The sequence below is a fragment of the Oncorhynchus mykiss genome, chromosome 15 (genome assembly GCF_057628025.1).
Source record: "Oncorhynchus mykiss isolate SJ-2025 chromosome 15, ASM5762802v1, whole genome shotgun sequence".
Lineage (NCBI taxonomy): Eukaryota > Metazoa > Chordata > Actinopteri > Salmoniformes > Salmonidae > Oncorhynchus > Oncorhynchus mykiss.
Window position 1 is genome coordinate 38,367,171 of NC_143036.1, and position 17,800 is coordinate 38,384,970.

The window sequence follows — 17,800 nt, forward strand, 5'->3', positions numbered from 1 at the left end:
ATGTTTCTTTGAATTGAGAGACGAGCTTACGTTTTCTTTACTGACCATAAGTTTCACTTGTCTGACCGCTTGCATGATGACGAGTTTCTCACATGACTGGCCTATCTGGGTGATGTTTTTTCTTGCCTGAATTATCTGAATCTTGAATTACAGGGACTCTCCACAACTATATTCAATGTGCTGGACAAAACTGAGGATATGATTAAGAAGCTGAAAGCTCTTTTCTGGACAACACACGGGTCTTTCCATCATTGTGTGATTTTTTTGGTGTGCAAATGAACTCAAGCTTACGGACAATGCAAAATGTGATATAGCGAAACACCTGAGTGAACTGTGTGCGCAATTATGCAGGTACTTTCCCGAAATGAATGACACAAACAACTGGATTCTGTCACGTTCTGACCATAGTTCCTTTGTGTTTTCCTTGTTTTAGTGTTGGTCAGGACGTGAGCTGGGTGGGCATTCTATGTTGTGTGTCTAGTTTGTCTATTTCTATGTTTGGCCTGATATGGTTCTCAATCAGAGTCATTGTCTCTGATTGGGAACCATATTTAGGTAGCCTGTTTTGTGTGGGTTTTGTTTGGTGGTTAGGGCTGTTTTGGTTTTCACGTTTATTGTTTTGTATTCCTGTTCATGTTTGAGTTACCTTATTAAATTACCATGAACTATAACCACGCTGCGTTTTGGTCCGCCTCTCCTTCCCAGGAAGAAAGCCGTTACAGAACCACCCACCACAACAGGACCAAGCGGCGTGGTGAAAAGCAGCAACAGCAGGAGAGGCAGCAGCAGCAGCAGCAGCAGCAGCTATTTGGAGAAATGGACTTGGGAGGAGATCCTAGACGGGAAAGGACCCTGGGCACAGCCAGGAGAATATCGCCGCCCCAAAGAAGAGCTGGAGGCAGCGAAGGCGGAGAGGCGCTGGTATGAGGAGGCAGCACGGCGGCGTGGATGGAAGCCCGAGAGTCTTGGGGGGACACACATGGAGTATGGCGAAGCCAGGTATGAGACCTGCGCCAACTTCCTGTGCTTACCGGGGGGGCGAGAGAGATCGGGCAGGCACTGTGTTATGCTGTGGAGCGCAGTGCGGGTGCATAGCCCGGTGAGGTACATACCAGCTCCTCGTGTCGGCCGGGCTAGAGTGGGCATCGAGCCAGGTGCCATGAAGCCGGCTCTACGCATCTGGTCTCCAGTGCGTCTCCTTGGGCCGGCGTAAAAGGCTCCAGCCTTACGCATGGTGTCCCCGGTTCGCCTGCACAGCCCAGTGCAGGCTATTCCACCTCGCCGCACTGGAGCATTCAACCAGGTAAGGTTGGGCAGGCTCGGTGCTCAAGAGCTCCAGTGCGCCTGCATGGTCCGGTCTATCCAGTACCACCTCCACGCATCAGCCCTCCGGTGGCAGCTCCCCGCACTCGCCCTGAGGTGCGTGTCCTCGGCCCAGTACCACCAGTGCCGGCACCACGCACCAGGCCTACAGTGCGCCTCGCCTGTTCAGCGCTGCCAGAGCCTTCCTCCTCTCCAGCGCAGCCGTAGTCTCCCGCCTGTTCGGCGCTGCCAGAGCTTCCGCCACTCAGTCCAGAGGCGCCAGAGCTCCTCTGTCCAGCACTGCCAGAGCCTTCCTCCTCTCCAGCGTTGTCTGAGCTGCCCGTCTGTCCAGAGCTGCTAGGGTCTCCCGTCTGTCCAGAGCCGCTAGAGTCTCCCGTCTGTCCAGAGCCGCTAGAGTCTCCCGTCTGTCCAGAGCCGCTAGAGTCTCCCGTCTGTCCAGAGCCGCTAGAGTCTCCCGCCAGGATCTTCCAGAGCCACCAGTCAGCCAGGATCCTCCAGAGCCGCCAGTCAGCCAGGATCCTCCAGAGCCGCCAGTCAGCCAGGATCCGCCAGTCAGCCAGGATCCGCCAGAGCCGCCAGTCGGCCAGGATCCGCCAGAGCCGCCAGTCGGCCAGGATCCGCCAGAGCCGCCAGTCGGCCAGGATCCGCCAGAGCCGCCAGTCGGCCAGGATCCGCCAGAGCCGCCAGTCGGCCAGGATCCGCCAGAGCCGCCAGTCAGCCAGGATCCGCCAGAGCCGCCAGTCAGCCAGGATCCGCCAGAGCCGCCAGTCAGCCAGGATCCGCCAGAGCCGCCAGTCAGCCAGGATCCGCCAGAGCCGCCATTCAGCCAGGATCCGCCAGAGCCGCCATTCAGCCAGAAGCTGCCAGACCCGTCAACCAGCCTGAGCTACCCCTCAGTCCTGAGCTACCCCTCAGTCCCGAGCTACCCCTCAGTCCCGAGCTACCCCTCAGTCCTGAGCTACCCCTCAGTCCTGAGCCAACTCGGTCCGGAGCTTCCCCTCAGTCCGGAGCTTCCCCTCAGTCCGGAGCTGCCCCTCAGTCCGGAGCTGCCCCTCAGTCCGGAGCTGCCCCTCAGTCCAGTGGGGCCCTCTGTTGGAGTTCCTAGGCCAAGGTCGGTGGCGAGGGTCGCCACTCAAAGGACGCTAAGGAGGTGGACTAAGACAATGATGGAGTGGGGTCCACGTCCAGCGCCAGAGCCGCCACCGCGGACAGATGCCCACCCAGACCCTCCCCTATAGGTTTAGGTTGTGCGCACCTTGGGGGACCATAGTTCTTTTGTGTTTTCCTTGTTTTAGTGTTGGTCAGGACGTGAGCTGGGTGGGAATTCTATGTTGTCTGTCTAGTTTGTCTATTTCTATATTTGGCCTGATATGGTTCTCAATCAGTTAGTCATTGTCTCTGATTGGGAACCATATTTAGGTAGCCTGTTTTGTGTTGGGTTTTGTTGGTTTCCTGTCTTTGTGTTTTCTGCACCAGATAGGGCTGTTTTGGTTTTCACGTTTATTGTTTTGTATTCCTGTTCATGTTTGAGTTACCTTATTAAATTACCATGAACTCTAACCACGCTGCGTTTTGGTCCGCCTCTCCTTCCCAGGAAGAAAGCCGTTACAGATTCGTTATCCCTTTCATGTCCTGCCTCCAGTCTACCGATATCTGAACAAGAGAGCCTCGTCAATATTGCAACAAGCAGTTCTGTGAAAATTGAATTTAATCAGAAGCCACTGCCAGATTTCTAGATTGGGCTGCGCTCAGTGTATCCTGCCTTGGCAAATCGCACTGTTACGACACTGATGACCTTTGCAACCACGTACCTATGTGAGAGTGGATTCTCAGCCCTCACTAGCATGAAAACAAAATACAGGCACAGACTGTGTGTGGAAAATGATTTAAGATTGAGACTCCCTCCAATACAACCCAACATTGCAGAGTTATGTGCGTCCTTTCAAGCATTACCTTTGGTGAGTTATTCACAATTTTTGATGAACAAATAAGGTTTTATATGTAAGATGGCTAAATAAAGAGCAAAATGATTGATTATGATTATATTGTTATTTGTGCCCTGGTCCTATAAGAGCTCTTTGTCACTTCCCATGAGCGGGGTCATGACGACAACTCACTCATTCTTATGTTTAATAAATGTATCATATAGTGTGTGTGTGGCAGGCTTACAATGATGGCCACAAAAAAAAAACTTGAGAGTACGCTGATCCGGGTGCTTAGAGGGGGTACGCAGCTGGAGGTTGAATGTTTTGAAGAGGTATGGGACTATAAAAAGTTTGGGAAACACTGTTCTAGAGGTTAATAAACTGGCTTGTAACAGTGCCAGACTTGGATCAGGTATTTCATATAAAAGTGTTGCAAGGTGGGAGGTTTATCATTTCTCTAAAATGAACAGTGTTGATTAAACAAGCTGTGAAGACCTTGAGGGCTCAGTCTTTCACATTATTATCACCTTTATTTTCATCACTTGCGAAATGCATTCAGAAAACTGACATCTGATCAACGATGGAGACTTTTACCATGAGACTAACTCTCTTAGGAACACAAGTTTATTCTGTGTATGAAATTCTGAAACTTTTACTTTACAACACTCTCAGACTAAGGGTTCATGTTACCGTCTAAGAGCATAAAATGTTTCCATTGAAAATAAAGAAAAGAAATAGCCACCAACAGCAATGTCTCCTCTATTATCTTTGGGGGGGTCTAGAAAATAACAAAATAACACTCTTCTCACATCCAGAGTAATTGAGAGTGTGAGAGAGCGGGCCTGAAACATGGGAAGGCCATGGGGGAGACAGGGAAGACATAGAGGGGAGGCTGGGGTGTGTCTTGCCCTGTCTGATGAGTGCTGGGCACAGTACCTGTGGTTCCTTTTGGATCAATAGTGCATTAGCACGGAAGGCTGGATGTACGCTCACCACAGGGGGCAATGAGAGGGTGAGGTGAGGATGAGGACTCCCATGTAGCGCCTGGGGAGTCGCGCCTTCTTCCCTCCCTCTCTCATTCTCCCTCCTTCGCTCCCTACTCCCTTTCTCCCCCGTCTCAGGCAGACTGAGATGGGCAGAGAGTGTGGCTGTGGCAACCTCCCCCTCTTCTCTCCTCCCCTTCCTCTCTCTTCCCCCTCCCTCCATCTACCCTCCTCCCCCAGGACCATAGAGACCATAGAGTTCACAGCAGAGCCGTTGAGTCATGCAGAAACTCTAGGAGATGGCTAACCCTAACCCTCCTGTGTTATGATGCTGAATCTGAGCCATCAGTCCCACACCCTAGCTAACCCCTCTCTCCCTTTCATCTGTGTTTCTGGTTGTAAGGCCAGGCTGTAAGTGGCATGTCAAAGTGAGGGGATGTGAAAGGTTTAGAGGGCAGCAGGCTGTCACTTGCCACTGATCACAGGCTTACTAATCATAGATAAGCACCAGGCCTCCAGACCTGCTTAACATCTAGACAGAGGAACACACAGGCAGGCAGGCAGACACACACACACACACACACACACACACACACACACACACACACACACACACACACTCATAGACACAATATGGCGTAAGCTCCTTGGTTGACTTTTATTGCCCTCTTTTCTTTTGACATTCCCTTGTATTTCCCCTTATCTCTGTTTGTTTGGTCTTAGTGGCCAGATCATACCCAGCTCCGCTCTAAACCATCACATAAAAGAAGGCCCAGGAATTTATGACTGGTGTAAAACAGACAGAAGCCTCAACTTTGCCTTGTCTTAAGCAGGAGTCCCTTCTTCTTCTTCTTCATCTCTCTCTCTACGTGTTTTGTGGGCATGTGGGAGAGTTTTACCTTCATGAGGGTTGCCCATGAGGGGGTTGTGTTTACTCTGTATGAACAACAGAAATGAATGTGCTGCCTACTTTCATTTGATTATTTAACTAGGCAAATCAGTTAAGAACAAATTCTTAATTACAATGACGGCCTACCCCCCCAGCAAAACCCTCCCCTAACCCAAATGTGCGCCGCCCAATGGGACTCCCGGTCACGGACAGTTGTGACACAGCCTGGGAACGAACCAGGGTCTGCAGTGACGCCTCTAGCAATGCAATGCCGTAGACCATTACGCCACTTGGGAGGCCAAAAACACTGCAGCTCATGCTCCCAGTGTGCAGCGTTTTCCTTTCTGTTTTCCATGAGTTTGCCTACAACTCCAGCACCTGCGGAAAGTACCTGGATGTGCTTATGTTCTTCAGCTGTTGTACTGCGTATGAACGCCCATGTGACAGATCTACAGCAAGCAAATACTGACTTAACTCTTAACTCTACTCACACTCCACTCCAGTTATTACCTCGGTAACTGATGATCTTTCTCTCTTGCCCCCCCCCCCTCTCTCTCTCCAACCCCTCAATCTCTCGCTCTTTCGATCGCTCACTCTCCTTCCCACCGCCCTCTCTCTTCTTCTCCTCTCTCTGTCTACCTCTCCATCTTTTTCTCTCCCTCACCCCTCCCCCCTATGCAGTTGGTCCGTACATTGGGCGGTACTGTGGTCAGAACACCCCGGGTCGTATCATCTCCTACACGGGCATCTTGGCACTGACAATCAACACCGATAGTGCCATCGCCAAGGAGGGCTTCTCCGCCAACTTCACTGTGTTGGAGCGGACTGTGCCAGAGGGTGAGTGTTGTTTATCATTGATTGGCAAACTAGACCAGAGAAACAATCTAGAGGGAATTCATGATTCTGAGCCGAACCTGCAGTGTTGAATCTTAATTTGACGTGAATTGTCACAGCTAAATAATCCTGCAGCAAAAGGATTTAAACATTTAGTCCATAGTGTTACTTGATCAGTGTTTGGGCTATTAGCTCGCCAAAATTAGGCTACGTGAAAAATGCAATACTGTTAATATAACCATTTGTTAGTGCAGGTTTTCAGTGAATTTATGTAAATCATGAAGTTCATGTGTGTGGGAAAATTCTCAGCAACAAAAGAGTGATCAAATTAATTAAGATCCTACATCTGTAGCCAAACCCAAGCTGGATTTAGCTGGCCTGGTTATGCATCCACCACATTTGCTGGGACTATACTGAAAGAGACAATGTGAAAATAAAATATTCAAACAAGTAGAGTTTGGTTCGGGTCAATACAATAGGGTGAAATGCCTTCACACACACAAGGGGTGGTCCCTGTCCCACAGCTATACACATTTACTTTAATGTGGCACTAAAGGGAGTTATTAAATCAACAGCTCCTGGTCTTTTCATTAAGTGGACGTGTTACAAGGCACGCGCAATCTCCCCCAGTTTATGAGGCCTGACTTTAACACAGCAGTGGTAGAGACACTGTGGGGCGGACAGACAGCCTCTCCAGACAGACAGTGTCCCAGCCACTAACACAGCATCATCATCATCCTAGGGCCTGGCCCCCATGACCACAATTTTAGAAATGCTCCGACTAAACATTTAAATTGCGAAACACAACCACCTTGAAGCCAGTAAATCTTTCCACAGGCTCACCCAGTCAAACCCCCCCCCCAACGCTACACCGGCGATAGCTGGTGTTAAATAAAACACTGATCATTCCAGATGGTTCTAGGTCCCCCATGGGGAGTAGGGATATGCATGTATGCACAGGCCCCTAGATAGACTCACACAGAGCCTGAGCACAGGTGTTGCTTTGATGGGAATAAAGCAGGCTTGTCTTCTCTCTTCTCTCCCTGTATACATGATACAGGGCGAGACGCAGATGCAGACACGGGAGGCAGATGGTTTGAGTCTCTGATATTTATTATAAACAACGGGCATGCAAGAGATCATAAACCAGGTCAGAGTCCAGGAGGTACAGAGTGGCAGGCAGGCTCGAGGTCAGGGGAGGCAAAGATCAGGGCTGGCAAAAACCAGGAGGACTAGAAAAACAGAGATTGGGAAAAAGCAGGAGCACGAAAAAACACTCTGGTTGACCTGACAAAACAAGACGAACTGGCAACAGACAAACAGAGAACACAGGTATAAATACACGGGGGATAATTGGAAAGATGGTCGACACCTGGAGGGGGGTGGAGACAAGAACAAATACAGGTGAAACAGATCAGGGTGTGACACCCTGACAGCCCTGCTAGGGTTCTCTCTCTCTCTCTCTCTCTCTCTCTCTCTCTCTCTCTCTCTCTCTCTCTCTCTCTCTCTCTCTCTCTCTCTCTCTCTCTCTCAGTGTGTACAGTATAGGGTGTGCAGCAGTCAGGGACTGTCTATGAGCTAACACAGATGGTCTCTCCATCTGCTTCAAGCCTTTCAGACCTGAGTTTCTGGGACGCTGCACAGCGCTGGTATACGCAATGTGCCTGCCTGAATGTGTGTGTGACAGGGTGGGTGACTAGAGACAGCAGTGTCAACCGGTGCCAGGGTCTGACCCCTGGGGTCATAGGGTCAGCGTCCAGACACCCCTGGACACTGATCCACACACATAGGGCTCTGGGGAATGACGTAGTATACCGGTAGTCATATACTTACACACATTCACTCAGACACCCACACACACACACTCACTCACTCAGGCTGACCCTGGCCGACTGCACCATGTCGACACAAACAAGGAGATACCCTCTATCCCGGGTGATACAGAGCATTCTGGGAGAATTTACGACCCAGAACTCTGACACACACTGACACTACATCTGCCTTAAAATCCCACAGGACAAAAATATTAGGATATTTGCACCATGTGCGAAACACAAACTGCCTACAGGGAGCTTTGAAGGAGGAATGAACCAGCACCAGCTCCAATGAAAAACTACTGGCTCCACTTTAATGCACAATAGTGAACTTAGCCCTACACTGAATGTTTTATGAATAAAGCTTTATGTCTTGATGTAGCACCACCGTTCCACTGTGCTTGCCGTCCATTAAAGCCTATGTGTGTGGTGGGCGAGGGAGAGGGAGAGGATCTTCTGAGGCGGTGCTGATGTGGCTCTTTATTCCGGCCACCAGAGTGCCAGCCCAGACCCTGCCAGTGAGTGTCCCTATCCTCAGGGACCAGCTCTGTTTTGGGAGCTGATGTGTACTCTGGCCTGGATGGTGCTTTCAGCTAAAAATGTAGACTAAAGTGTCTCAACAATCTCGCTCTCTCTCTTTCTCAGATTTTGACTGTACAGACCCATTAGGTATGGAATCGGGGGAGATAGCATCAGAGCAGATCGTAGCTTCTTCTCAGTACAACCCCGGCTGGTCCCCAGAGCGAGCCAGACTCAACTACTACGAGAACGCATGGACACCAGGAGAGGACAACAACAAGGAGTGGATACAGGTATGGTCTGCGCTGTAACCTCAAAGCAATATATAATATATGCCATTTCGTAGATGCTTTTATCCCAAGATACATACTGTACATCAATGAGTGCATACATATTGGTGTGGATGGCCCCAGCAGGATTCAAACCCACAATCTTAAAGTTGCTAGCGCCATGCTCTACCAATTGAGCCACATGGCATAGATCCCTAACATGTCACAGACTGTCACAGAGATGGCTAATGAGAAGAATGTGTGTGTTTATGGCAGAAAAAAGGCCATATACCTTATGAGTAATACTGTGAGCAATACTTCTCCAGTCAATTTACCCAAAGCTGTTTGGACACAAAACAACAACGGGCTTTTTGACTGTGTTATTGAAGCTGAATCACCAAAATGGCACCTTACTCCCTACTTTTGAACATTTCCTACGTAAAGCTCTTGTCAAAAGTTGTACATACATGTGGAATAGGTTAATAAGTTGTGGCATGGGCCCTGGTCAAAGTTAGTGTACTACATAGGCAATAGGGTCTAAAGTAGTACACTACATAGGGAATAGGTGCCATTTCAGAGTGATGACTACAGTAGAGGTGACTCCTTCCTACTTTCTAGTTCCTGGTCCAATTCCAGGAGTCTGTCTGCTGACTGTGTCCTCTGTGGACACCCCTGTGGCATGCTGGGTAAATCCTTTAAGGTGATCCAGAAATCTGACTACTTTCTGCTTCCTGTCTGATGGAACTCCAGGCTAGCTGTGGATTCCAGACACTCCACAAAGCTCTCGCTCTCTGTCTCTCTCTCTCTCTCTCTCTCTCTGTGGTTCTCCTACTCTCCGACCTGATAATCGCTGGCATCCTGTCATCCGCTGTGGTGACTGCCCCAGGGGACATATCCACCACATCCAGTTACACACACATAACTTTGTTATCATTTGGTATTACTATACTGTAGACTAGAGTATGCATTTTAGAATATCTGGCATTATCATTCACAGAAAGGGAACTTTATATGAAAAGACTGGAGCTCTCAGTTTCTGAGTCTCTGATCCCAAGGGCATGACTATGTCACATACACTGGAACCTGTTATTGTGTTGACATGACAACCCCACTTGACCCAACCATACACTAATACCTAGACACAGTTCTGAGCATGTTTGATTTAGTAACCTAAAAGCCTCCAGGCCTTATTTTAGTTTTTTTATTAGGTCCTACAATCCATCCCCACGTCGCTTAAAAGTTTGGCCAGACCATACGTATATAATCCTCGGGGGCCTTATAATAGATTCGACCTGCAGCCAAATATTTACATGAGGAGGTCCATAAGCAAGGTTTTCCTTATTGCTATGAAAATATTGTCCTAAGGGCCCCTGTTGCTCCTTGCAGACTAATTGAATCAGTGGTAGGGGTGTGTGTGTGTGTGTGTGTGTGTGTGTGTGTGTATGTGTGTGTGTGTGTGTGTGTGTGTGTGTGTGTGTGTGTGTGTGTGTGTGTATGTGTGTGTGTGTGTGTGTGTGTGTGTGGAGAGGGGCCTTGGCTCTGTGCTCTGTGGGTGAGTGGGAGGAGGGTCCTTGGCCTGGCTGGGCTTGGCGGGGGCCCATTGTACTGGAGAGGAACCCATGTGTGTGTGTCCCAAATAGCAGCATATTCCCTATAAAGTAGTCTAAAGTAGTGCATCATATAGGGAATAGGTTGCAATTTGGGAGGCAGGCACACAATGCCCTCCCGTCCCGTCCCAGACTACTTCCTGAAGCAGTTCCTGTATAGGAGATGGGACAGACAGTTGTGTATCACTGATAGTCTCTCAGAGGGGAAATTCCACACTTAAGCCCTAAGATAGTAGTAGGTCAATGGGACAGAGAGGAGGTTACTGATCTACAGAACACATGTTCATTCTGTAAAAAGGGGGTAAAATAAAAAAAATATATATACATTGTCATAGGTCTTATGATGTCTGGAATAACCTGTGAGTTTGACCAGAGAGTTAACCTTTCTGATCTCCGCATCCCGGATCCGGGATCGTGAATACAGACTCAAGCTCATTACCATAACGCAACGTTAACTATTCATGAAAATCGCAAATGAAATGAAATAAATATGCCATCTCTCAAGCTTAGCCTTTTGTAAACAACACTGTCATCTCAGATTTTCAAACTATGCTTCTCAACCATAGGAAAACAATCATTTGTGTAAAAGTAGCTAGCTAGCGTAGCATTTAGCATTAGCATTAGCGTTAGCATCCAGCACGCAACATTTCAACAAAAACATAAAAGCCTTCAAATAAAATAATTTACCTTTGAAGAACTTCAGATGTTTTCAATGAGGAGACTCTCAGTTAGATAGCAGATGCTCAGTTTTTCCAAAAAGATTCTTTGTGTATTAGAAATAGCTCCGTTTTTTACATCACATTTGGCTACCAAAAAAAAACGAAAATTCAGTCCTCAAAACGCGAACTTTTTTCCAAATTAACTCCATAATATCGACTGAAAACATGGCAAACGTTGTTTAGAATCAATCCTCAAGGTGTTTTTCACATATCTCTTCGATGATATATCGTTCGTGGAAGCATGGTTTCCCCTCTCAATCAAATGGAAAAATACTTGCACATGGCTTTGCGCACCAGTTTCGACGCAGGACACCAGGCGGACACTTGGAAAATGTAGTCTCTTATGGTCAATCTTCCAATGATATGCCTACAAATACGTCACAATGCTGCCGACATCTTGGGGAAACGGCAGAAGGTCTAAGCTTATTCCTGTCGCATTCACAGCCATATAAGGAGACATTAGAAAACAGAGCTTCAGAAATTCTGCTCATTTCCTGTTTGACGTATCATCTTGGTTTCGCCTGTAGAATGAGTTCTGGGGCACTTACAGACAAAATCTTTGCAGATTCTGAAACTTCAGAGTGTTTTCTTTCCAAAACTGTCAAGAATATGCATAGTCGAGCATCTTTTCGTGACAAAATATCGCGCTTAAAACGGGAACGTTTTTTATCCAAAAATGAAATAGCGCCCCTAGAGATGCAACTGGTTAAGCGTATGAATGCTTCCCATCGGAAACAGTTCACGTATTATGACAACATTTTGTGATGTTTTTGTTTGTTTTGCTCTTTGGCAAGGGTTTTTTCGAGCTGTTCATGCACACACAAAAATTATTGAGGCAAGCCGAAGTTCGAGAGCCAAACTCTATGCACCATCATCGGTCATTGGTCAACAGTAGGGGTTCTTCAATGAAGTGTTTGTTGTCATTCAACGAGAGACGACTCGTTTTCATGCAAATGTTTCCACTTGCAAGAAACTGCACATCTTAGTTAGATCTCCTTGGCAAAAACGTCAAAATGAATGACAGATATCTTACGTTGTCTGACCATTTTTAGGAAGTGTATACTGTCTACGACGTCTCAAGATGGACAAACAGTGCTATTGCTGCTATTTCTCATTTTTCAAGCAACCTTCTTTTAAGGAAGTATGCGAACACACTCGTTCGGTTCACCTAGCCAAGTTCTGAAGCATGCAAAAGCCTTTATGAACGTAGAGATCCTATGGCTTAGTTTCATCAACAATCAAGAAGCAATAATAACTTGCAAATGGAAGGATAAAACCAGCCGTTAAAACCAAGTGGGCCGTTCTGTTCTGTTCTGTTCTGCAATGTTCTGTTCTGCACTGCTTAACAGTTGCCACTTCATATACTACTCCCAATAATCAAGTAGACTTCATAGACTTTCTCTCCTAACTCTGCTCGTCATTTCAGATTGTAATTAAACTCTAAATGGTCACTCTCGCGCTGTGCTGATGCCAGAGCAGTAGAACAACGATTTTGGAACAGTTCAGAGTGGTCAATATAGTATTGATTAGTCTGAGGATTTCTTATTTATTTCTATCATTTTATTTGGCAGTAAAATACAAGCTGGATAAAAAAGGGGATATGCTCTGCTGGGTGCTCCAATTCCCTCCTCAGCCAATCAAATGACAAATGAGTCGAAGCCTGGCACATCTGTTTCTAGGGTAACAAAGAGTGAATTCCGTGGTTGGTATAGTGTAATTTTGTTAGATGAATTTAGTAACTATGTGTTCCTTAACCAATTCAATTAAAACACTCTGTCCATTTCAGAGAATTTGTAAGGTTCTTATTTGCATAAAATGGACAGAGACCAGCCACCAAATTAGCCAATAGCGTTTATTCTCGAGAGCTCTACCCATCATTTCATGTACATTGGTTTATATGCCTCTCATTTCGTTATAAATGTCCCTCCTCCTCTCAGACAATGACAAAGCTGCTTTTCAATTCCATTCCAACACATACATATTGCTTATCATATGCTACCACATGTTACACAATCTACTGCAAGCCCAACGGTTTCTCCCCTCCCTGGTTGGGGACCAGACATCCTTCCTGTTGTTAGTTTCACTGTGGTCACAAATTGTCTGTTAACACTTCCTCTTGGCCTATGTACAAACATATTCTTCATCAGACAGCATAGAATCCTATCAATTATAATCCTACGTTAAATGTATACATCATTTAGTCATTATTCATAAAAATCCCATAACAAATGTATAATTTTATGAAATCGTTGCTGCTTCACTTATGCCCTCCCTGTGCTCATGAAGAGAGAGGTTTAATTATAACAATTGTCATTAAAAGGCTGGAATTCTTTCATTTCATTAAGCCTGTTGGAGGGAGGGAGCAGCAGCAGCAACCACAATCTCTCCACATCGTTAATGGCAGGCACCCTCACAGCAGCACAAATCATAATCTCACACGCCTGTTAGATGTATATAATCAATTCATAATTTATTTAATTCATTATCTGAATGCAATTTGCAGCAGACGTTATATTAGCTATTCATGATGGGGGTGGGGTTTGACTTGTTGATATCTCGGGCATACTTCTGCCTATTGTTTATTCAGATAAAATATATCTACGATATCTAATGTTGGTTTGTCATCCATTTTAATGTTGCCTCTCTCAATCTATTGTGATAAGGAGCAGGACAATATCCTGGAGATTCTCATTCTAGTAATAGAGCTTGTAGTCCTAAAAAACTGAAAGGAGTTACCTTCGGTTCGTTCAGCCATTCCTATGGGGGAAATTAATAGTGAAAGAATGGGGTTCAGGGATAAATGTAAAAAATAAGGTTGGAGGTTAACACAGACTTAGGATCTCTTATATGTTTGTTCTGTAAGATCTATCAGTTAACATGACCTTCATGAATTATGAAGCCTTTATGTGCTTTATGTGCTTGTTTTGATTACAGAAATGCTTCCAAATTCACAAAAAGGGACGTTAGCTGAAGATAATCTCACAGAACAAAATGTATAAGATCTCCTAAGCCTGTGTTACCAGTGTTAACACTGGTAAACACAGGCCACCAAAAGTGTTGTCGCACAAAGGCCGAGGCCGAGAACCCGGGTAACAGGCAAGCCTGGAGGAATGGGCCCACTCCAGAACCACGGAGCGGAAAGAGTCAGGCACAAATACCACCTCGGAGCCCGAGACAGAGGGTTCAGCTGGAACCGCTGCGCCTCCCGGACCTGTTTCTCTATACCCCAGCTGAGTGCTGTCGCCAGGCACGAGGTGGGAAGGATGGTCTCGGGCTCCAAGGTGGTAACCATGGGGTTATAGCGGCGAGACAGGGCATCCGGCTTGATGTTCTTGGACCCCGGCCGGTAGGAGAGGGAAAAGTTGAACCGGGTAAACAGCAGGGCCCATCTCGCTTGCCTGGAGTTGAGGCTCTTGGAGGTGCGGAGATACTCCAGGTTTTTGTGCTTGGTCCACACAATGAACGGATGTCCCGCCCATTCTAACCAGTGCCTCCATTCCTCCAACACCATCTTCACAGCGAGAAGCTCCCAATTCCCCACATCGTAGTTCCTCTCCGTGGCTTTGAGGTGGTGGGAAAAGAAGGCACAGGGATGCAGCTTAAGGTCCAGGGCAGAACATTGGGACAGGACAGCTGCTGTGTTTTCTCAATGCCAGTGTACCCAACCATCACAAATTCTCTATTTAGTGCACTACTTTTAACCATGGTTGCATCCTATTCAATATTTAGTGCACTACTAGACCAGGGCCCACAAGACCCATAGTTGTGCACTATATAGGGAATAAGGTTCCATTTAGGATGCAATCCAAAAGTTTACTACCTATTGAATCACCCAAAACCAGAGTTTCACAAACTCAGTCTTGGGACCCACTCTGGGTGCACATTTTGTTTTTTGCTCTAGCTCTACACAGCTGATGCAAATAACCAACTCATCATCAAGCTTTGTTTCAACAGGTAATAAACTACCTGCCCTGAAGCAAGGCTACTGTCTCAGACTGAAATCTGTAATCATGCCACATCTGGCACACACACGCACACACACAAGTACACACACCCGCACACACATACGCATACCTGCTACACCCGTTAGACCCACCCACCTCACACATCATCCCTATTTTTTCAGGATAAAATAGATGATCACCTGCTTAGTAAAGACGTGCATAATTTAACGGCAGAAAGAGCTAAAAATACGCTCGTAATTCCGTCAGGTAAACCCTGTTATGAATGGAAGGTCTTCGAAGGAGCTCATAGGTTTCACAGCAGTACAGCTTTGTTGTGGTTAACATTTTTATGATAGAGGAATTGATTATACTTTAGGCTAATGGCATTTTTTAAAAGCCCAAACCAATATAATAATATAACACCATCTAGCCAGAGTCTCTACATGGAATTAGAGGAAGAGGCAATAGTGATGAATCACTATCTATCACACTGTTCAGAAGTACTGTAGTCTGGTCCCAGACAAACAGGTCTGGGACCAGGCTAGTTTAGAAATACTGTGCCTGAACACGCAAGGTATCCGTTTGTTTGTTTTGGATTGCCAAAGAGGATCACACAACCTCCCCATGCAGCCAGAGATCTACTGTAGCTGGGAGTCTGTGTTTCTGTCTGGTCTACCAGCTGGTGTTTGACTTTGAAATACAGTAAGATAATTCCCCCTTTCTGTTTGGTGATCAGCTTTTTCTGTGGTTGTTGTTGTTTTTAGAGAGAGAGAAAGAGAGAAAGAGAGAAAGAGAGAAAATAAGAAGAGAAAATGTATTATTGTGTTCCCTGGAGTTTCCTGATTATTCATACAGCCCACACACCAACAGATGGGGAATCTATTTTTCCCATGAACAGTCAGGGAGGCAAGGCAAAATAGAGCCCAAACTCAGTAAAACACGAAACTATCTATAAACTATCCCTGAGAAGTGATTGTACTAACTTCCACCAGCTCAATTATGAGGTAGTCAAACAGTAAGATAATGGCTTTGGAAGTCATTGTTCTCTGAAATGAACTCTGTATTTATTCCCTTCTGCTTCTACCAACCACACCCCACCCCTCAGCTATTCAGTTGGCAGCTACATAACAATGAGTTAACTGTAACTGTAACTGTAACCTCAGACAGTGATCCTGTTCCAGGGTCTGAGTGCCAAATGGCACCCTAGTCACTATATATATATATAGAGCAATGGATGAGGATTATGACTTTGTCCGACACTGTCTGTGGTGATAATAATAGATGATTCATGGAAGTAATCTCATCGAACTTGAGGAACACATGTTCCCTCAATTCTTTGGGGTATTGAGCATATTTCAGGTCTGCTGAGCACAAACTTGAACATTGAAAATTCTGTGCAACTTCCGGCACGCATTTACTGTGAAAACTGAGGCTGCACCCACTTTAAGTTACAGTTTTAACAGTGGCCAATCAGGCTGCTGTGGCTGTTTGGGCATAATGTAGGACTACGAGAGTGTCCTACCATCAAAAACAATGTAGAAAAATGCATCCCATAACATTTGAACATGGGAATAGCTGTTCTGTCAATAGCAGCAAATGTGTTCAATGTAGGCTTACATTCCATGAGACTCTTTCAGACAAGGAGGTGACTGAAAATGTTGTGTTGTTTGATGCAAGAAACCACTTTATAAAATAAAACACATTATGCTACCCTCTGCCTATTGGCTTCTTAGCTCATTCAAGACCTTCTCAAAATACTTCACTGGCCCTTTAAGACATAAAAAAAAGCTCTTTACCTGATTCACTTTTGAAAGATGGTTAGAAATGCTCACATGTTGTGCTCTTGTAGGGAGCAACCACTCCCCTATAACTTACTAACTAGCAAAGAATATGAACAAATGTGCACATGCAGCTCTCACTTTAATATCAAAACAAACTCATATACTCGCAACTACTCATGCTATAAACACAGTCCAGTTCAAAGTGAATGGCACAGATCCACATATGGCAATGGCTATTTGCGTATAGGCCTACTGCAGCTCTGATTGGTTATGGCACACCAGTCTGTGTAGGATACAGGCCTGAGTCGTGCCTGTCAATGCAATAGAATTCTACTCCAAAGCGCTCTGCCTACAAGAAAATCTAGCGCACAGTTAGTTTTGCATACTAAGTCTTGCATAGTTTGCTTTGTTTCGGTATGTTACATTGAAAGTGGCCAATATGGCACTGATTCGAGCACAATTCCCACAGTAGAGCAAAACTTTGATTGTGTTAACTAAAGGGGAAAACTCTAGAAAGTTGAGCGAAGTTCAATCTTGTGCTTCTCTGCGCACGGGATAGTAAAGATGACACTGACAGATATGGCAGCTCTGCTTCTAGCTCCTAAGCAGCTTAGAGGGAACATTGGTCATGACCACAGTCAAATTCCACGTGACTGTTGAGTCATGGTAATCTCTTCTTATGCACTCTGGATACGTGTTGATAGTACCCAACTCACTAATGACCTTCAGGTCGCTAATAGCCTGGTACTCAGAGCTCTATTGTCCCTCTAGCCACTCTGACATCATTGCAAATGCAATCAAAATCACATCAAACACAAAAAGGATCAGGGCCCATATTCATAAAGAGTCTCAGAGTAGGAAGGTCGACCTCGGGTCAGACCCACCCCCGTGTATGGTTTGTGTAAAACTCACCTCAATGTGATTGAACAATTTGAAGAAAGAAGCTCAACAACAGGATGAAAGTGAGGAGAAAACATGGTAATTGTGAATGTTGTTTCAAAGCCAAACACAATGGAAGGGACATCGCTTCCTTAGGCAGGGGTTCCCAAACGTTCTCTCTCGGTCCCCCCCCTTTCATCATTGGGGATGCGCACAAGCACACGCCGCGTCTATTTCTATTGGAACAAGCACTGTTAATGACACAAACTGTTCACATCCCTCTTGTTGGTGGAGAGGATTTTGTAGGTTTAAAG

General features: G+C 46.1%; 1 protein-coding gene and 1 long non-coding RNA gene across 10 annotated transcripts in view; one reads left to right on the top strand and one right to left on the bottom strand.

Annotated features, from left to right (window-relative positions):
- LOC149977452 (uncharacterized) overlaps positions 1-17,800 on the bottom strand; it is a 1,012,103-nt gene that overhangs the window by 111,593 nt on the left and 882,710 nt on the right. The window contains exon 1 of one of the 2 annotated variants that reach the window (XR_016486674.1): positions 10,851-10,908. The exons of the other annotated variant lie outside the window; for it this stretch is intronic. This is a non-coding gene — a long non-coding RNA (uncharacterized LOC149977452). Of the gene's footprint in view, positions 1-10,850; positions 10,909-17,800 lie in introns of those variants that run through there. 2 annotated transcript variants of the gene reach the window in all.
- The window catches only part of nrp1a (neuropilin 1a), a 113,340-nt gene that overhangs the window by 58,125 nt on the left and 37,415 nt on the right, over positions 1-17,800 (top strand). For all 8 annotated transcript variants that reach the window (XM_036944326.2, XM_036944330.2, XM_090200012.1 and 5 more), the window contains 2 exons: positions 5,802-5,957; positions 8,414-8,580. In XM_036944326.2, the coding sequence (XP_036800221.2) occupies positions 5,802-5,957; positions 8,414-8,580 (323 nt within the window). The remainder of the gene's footprint in view (positions 1-5,801; positions 5,958-8,413; positions 8,581-17,800) is intronic.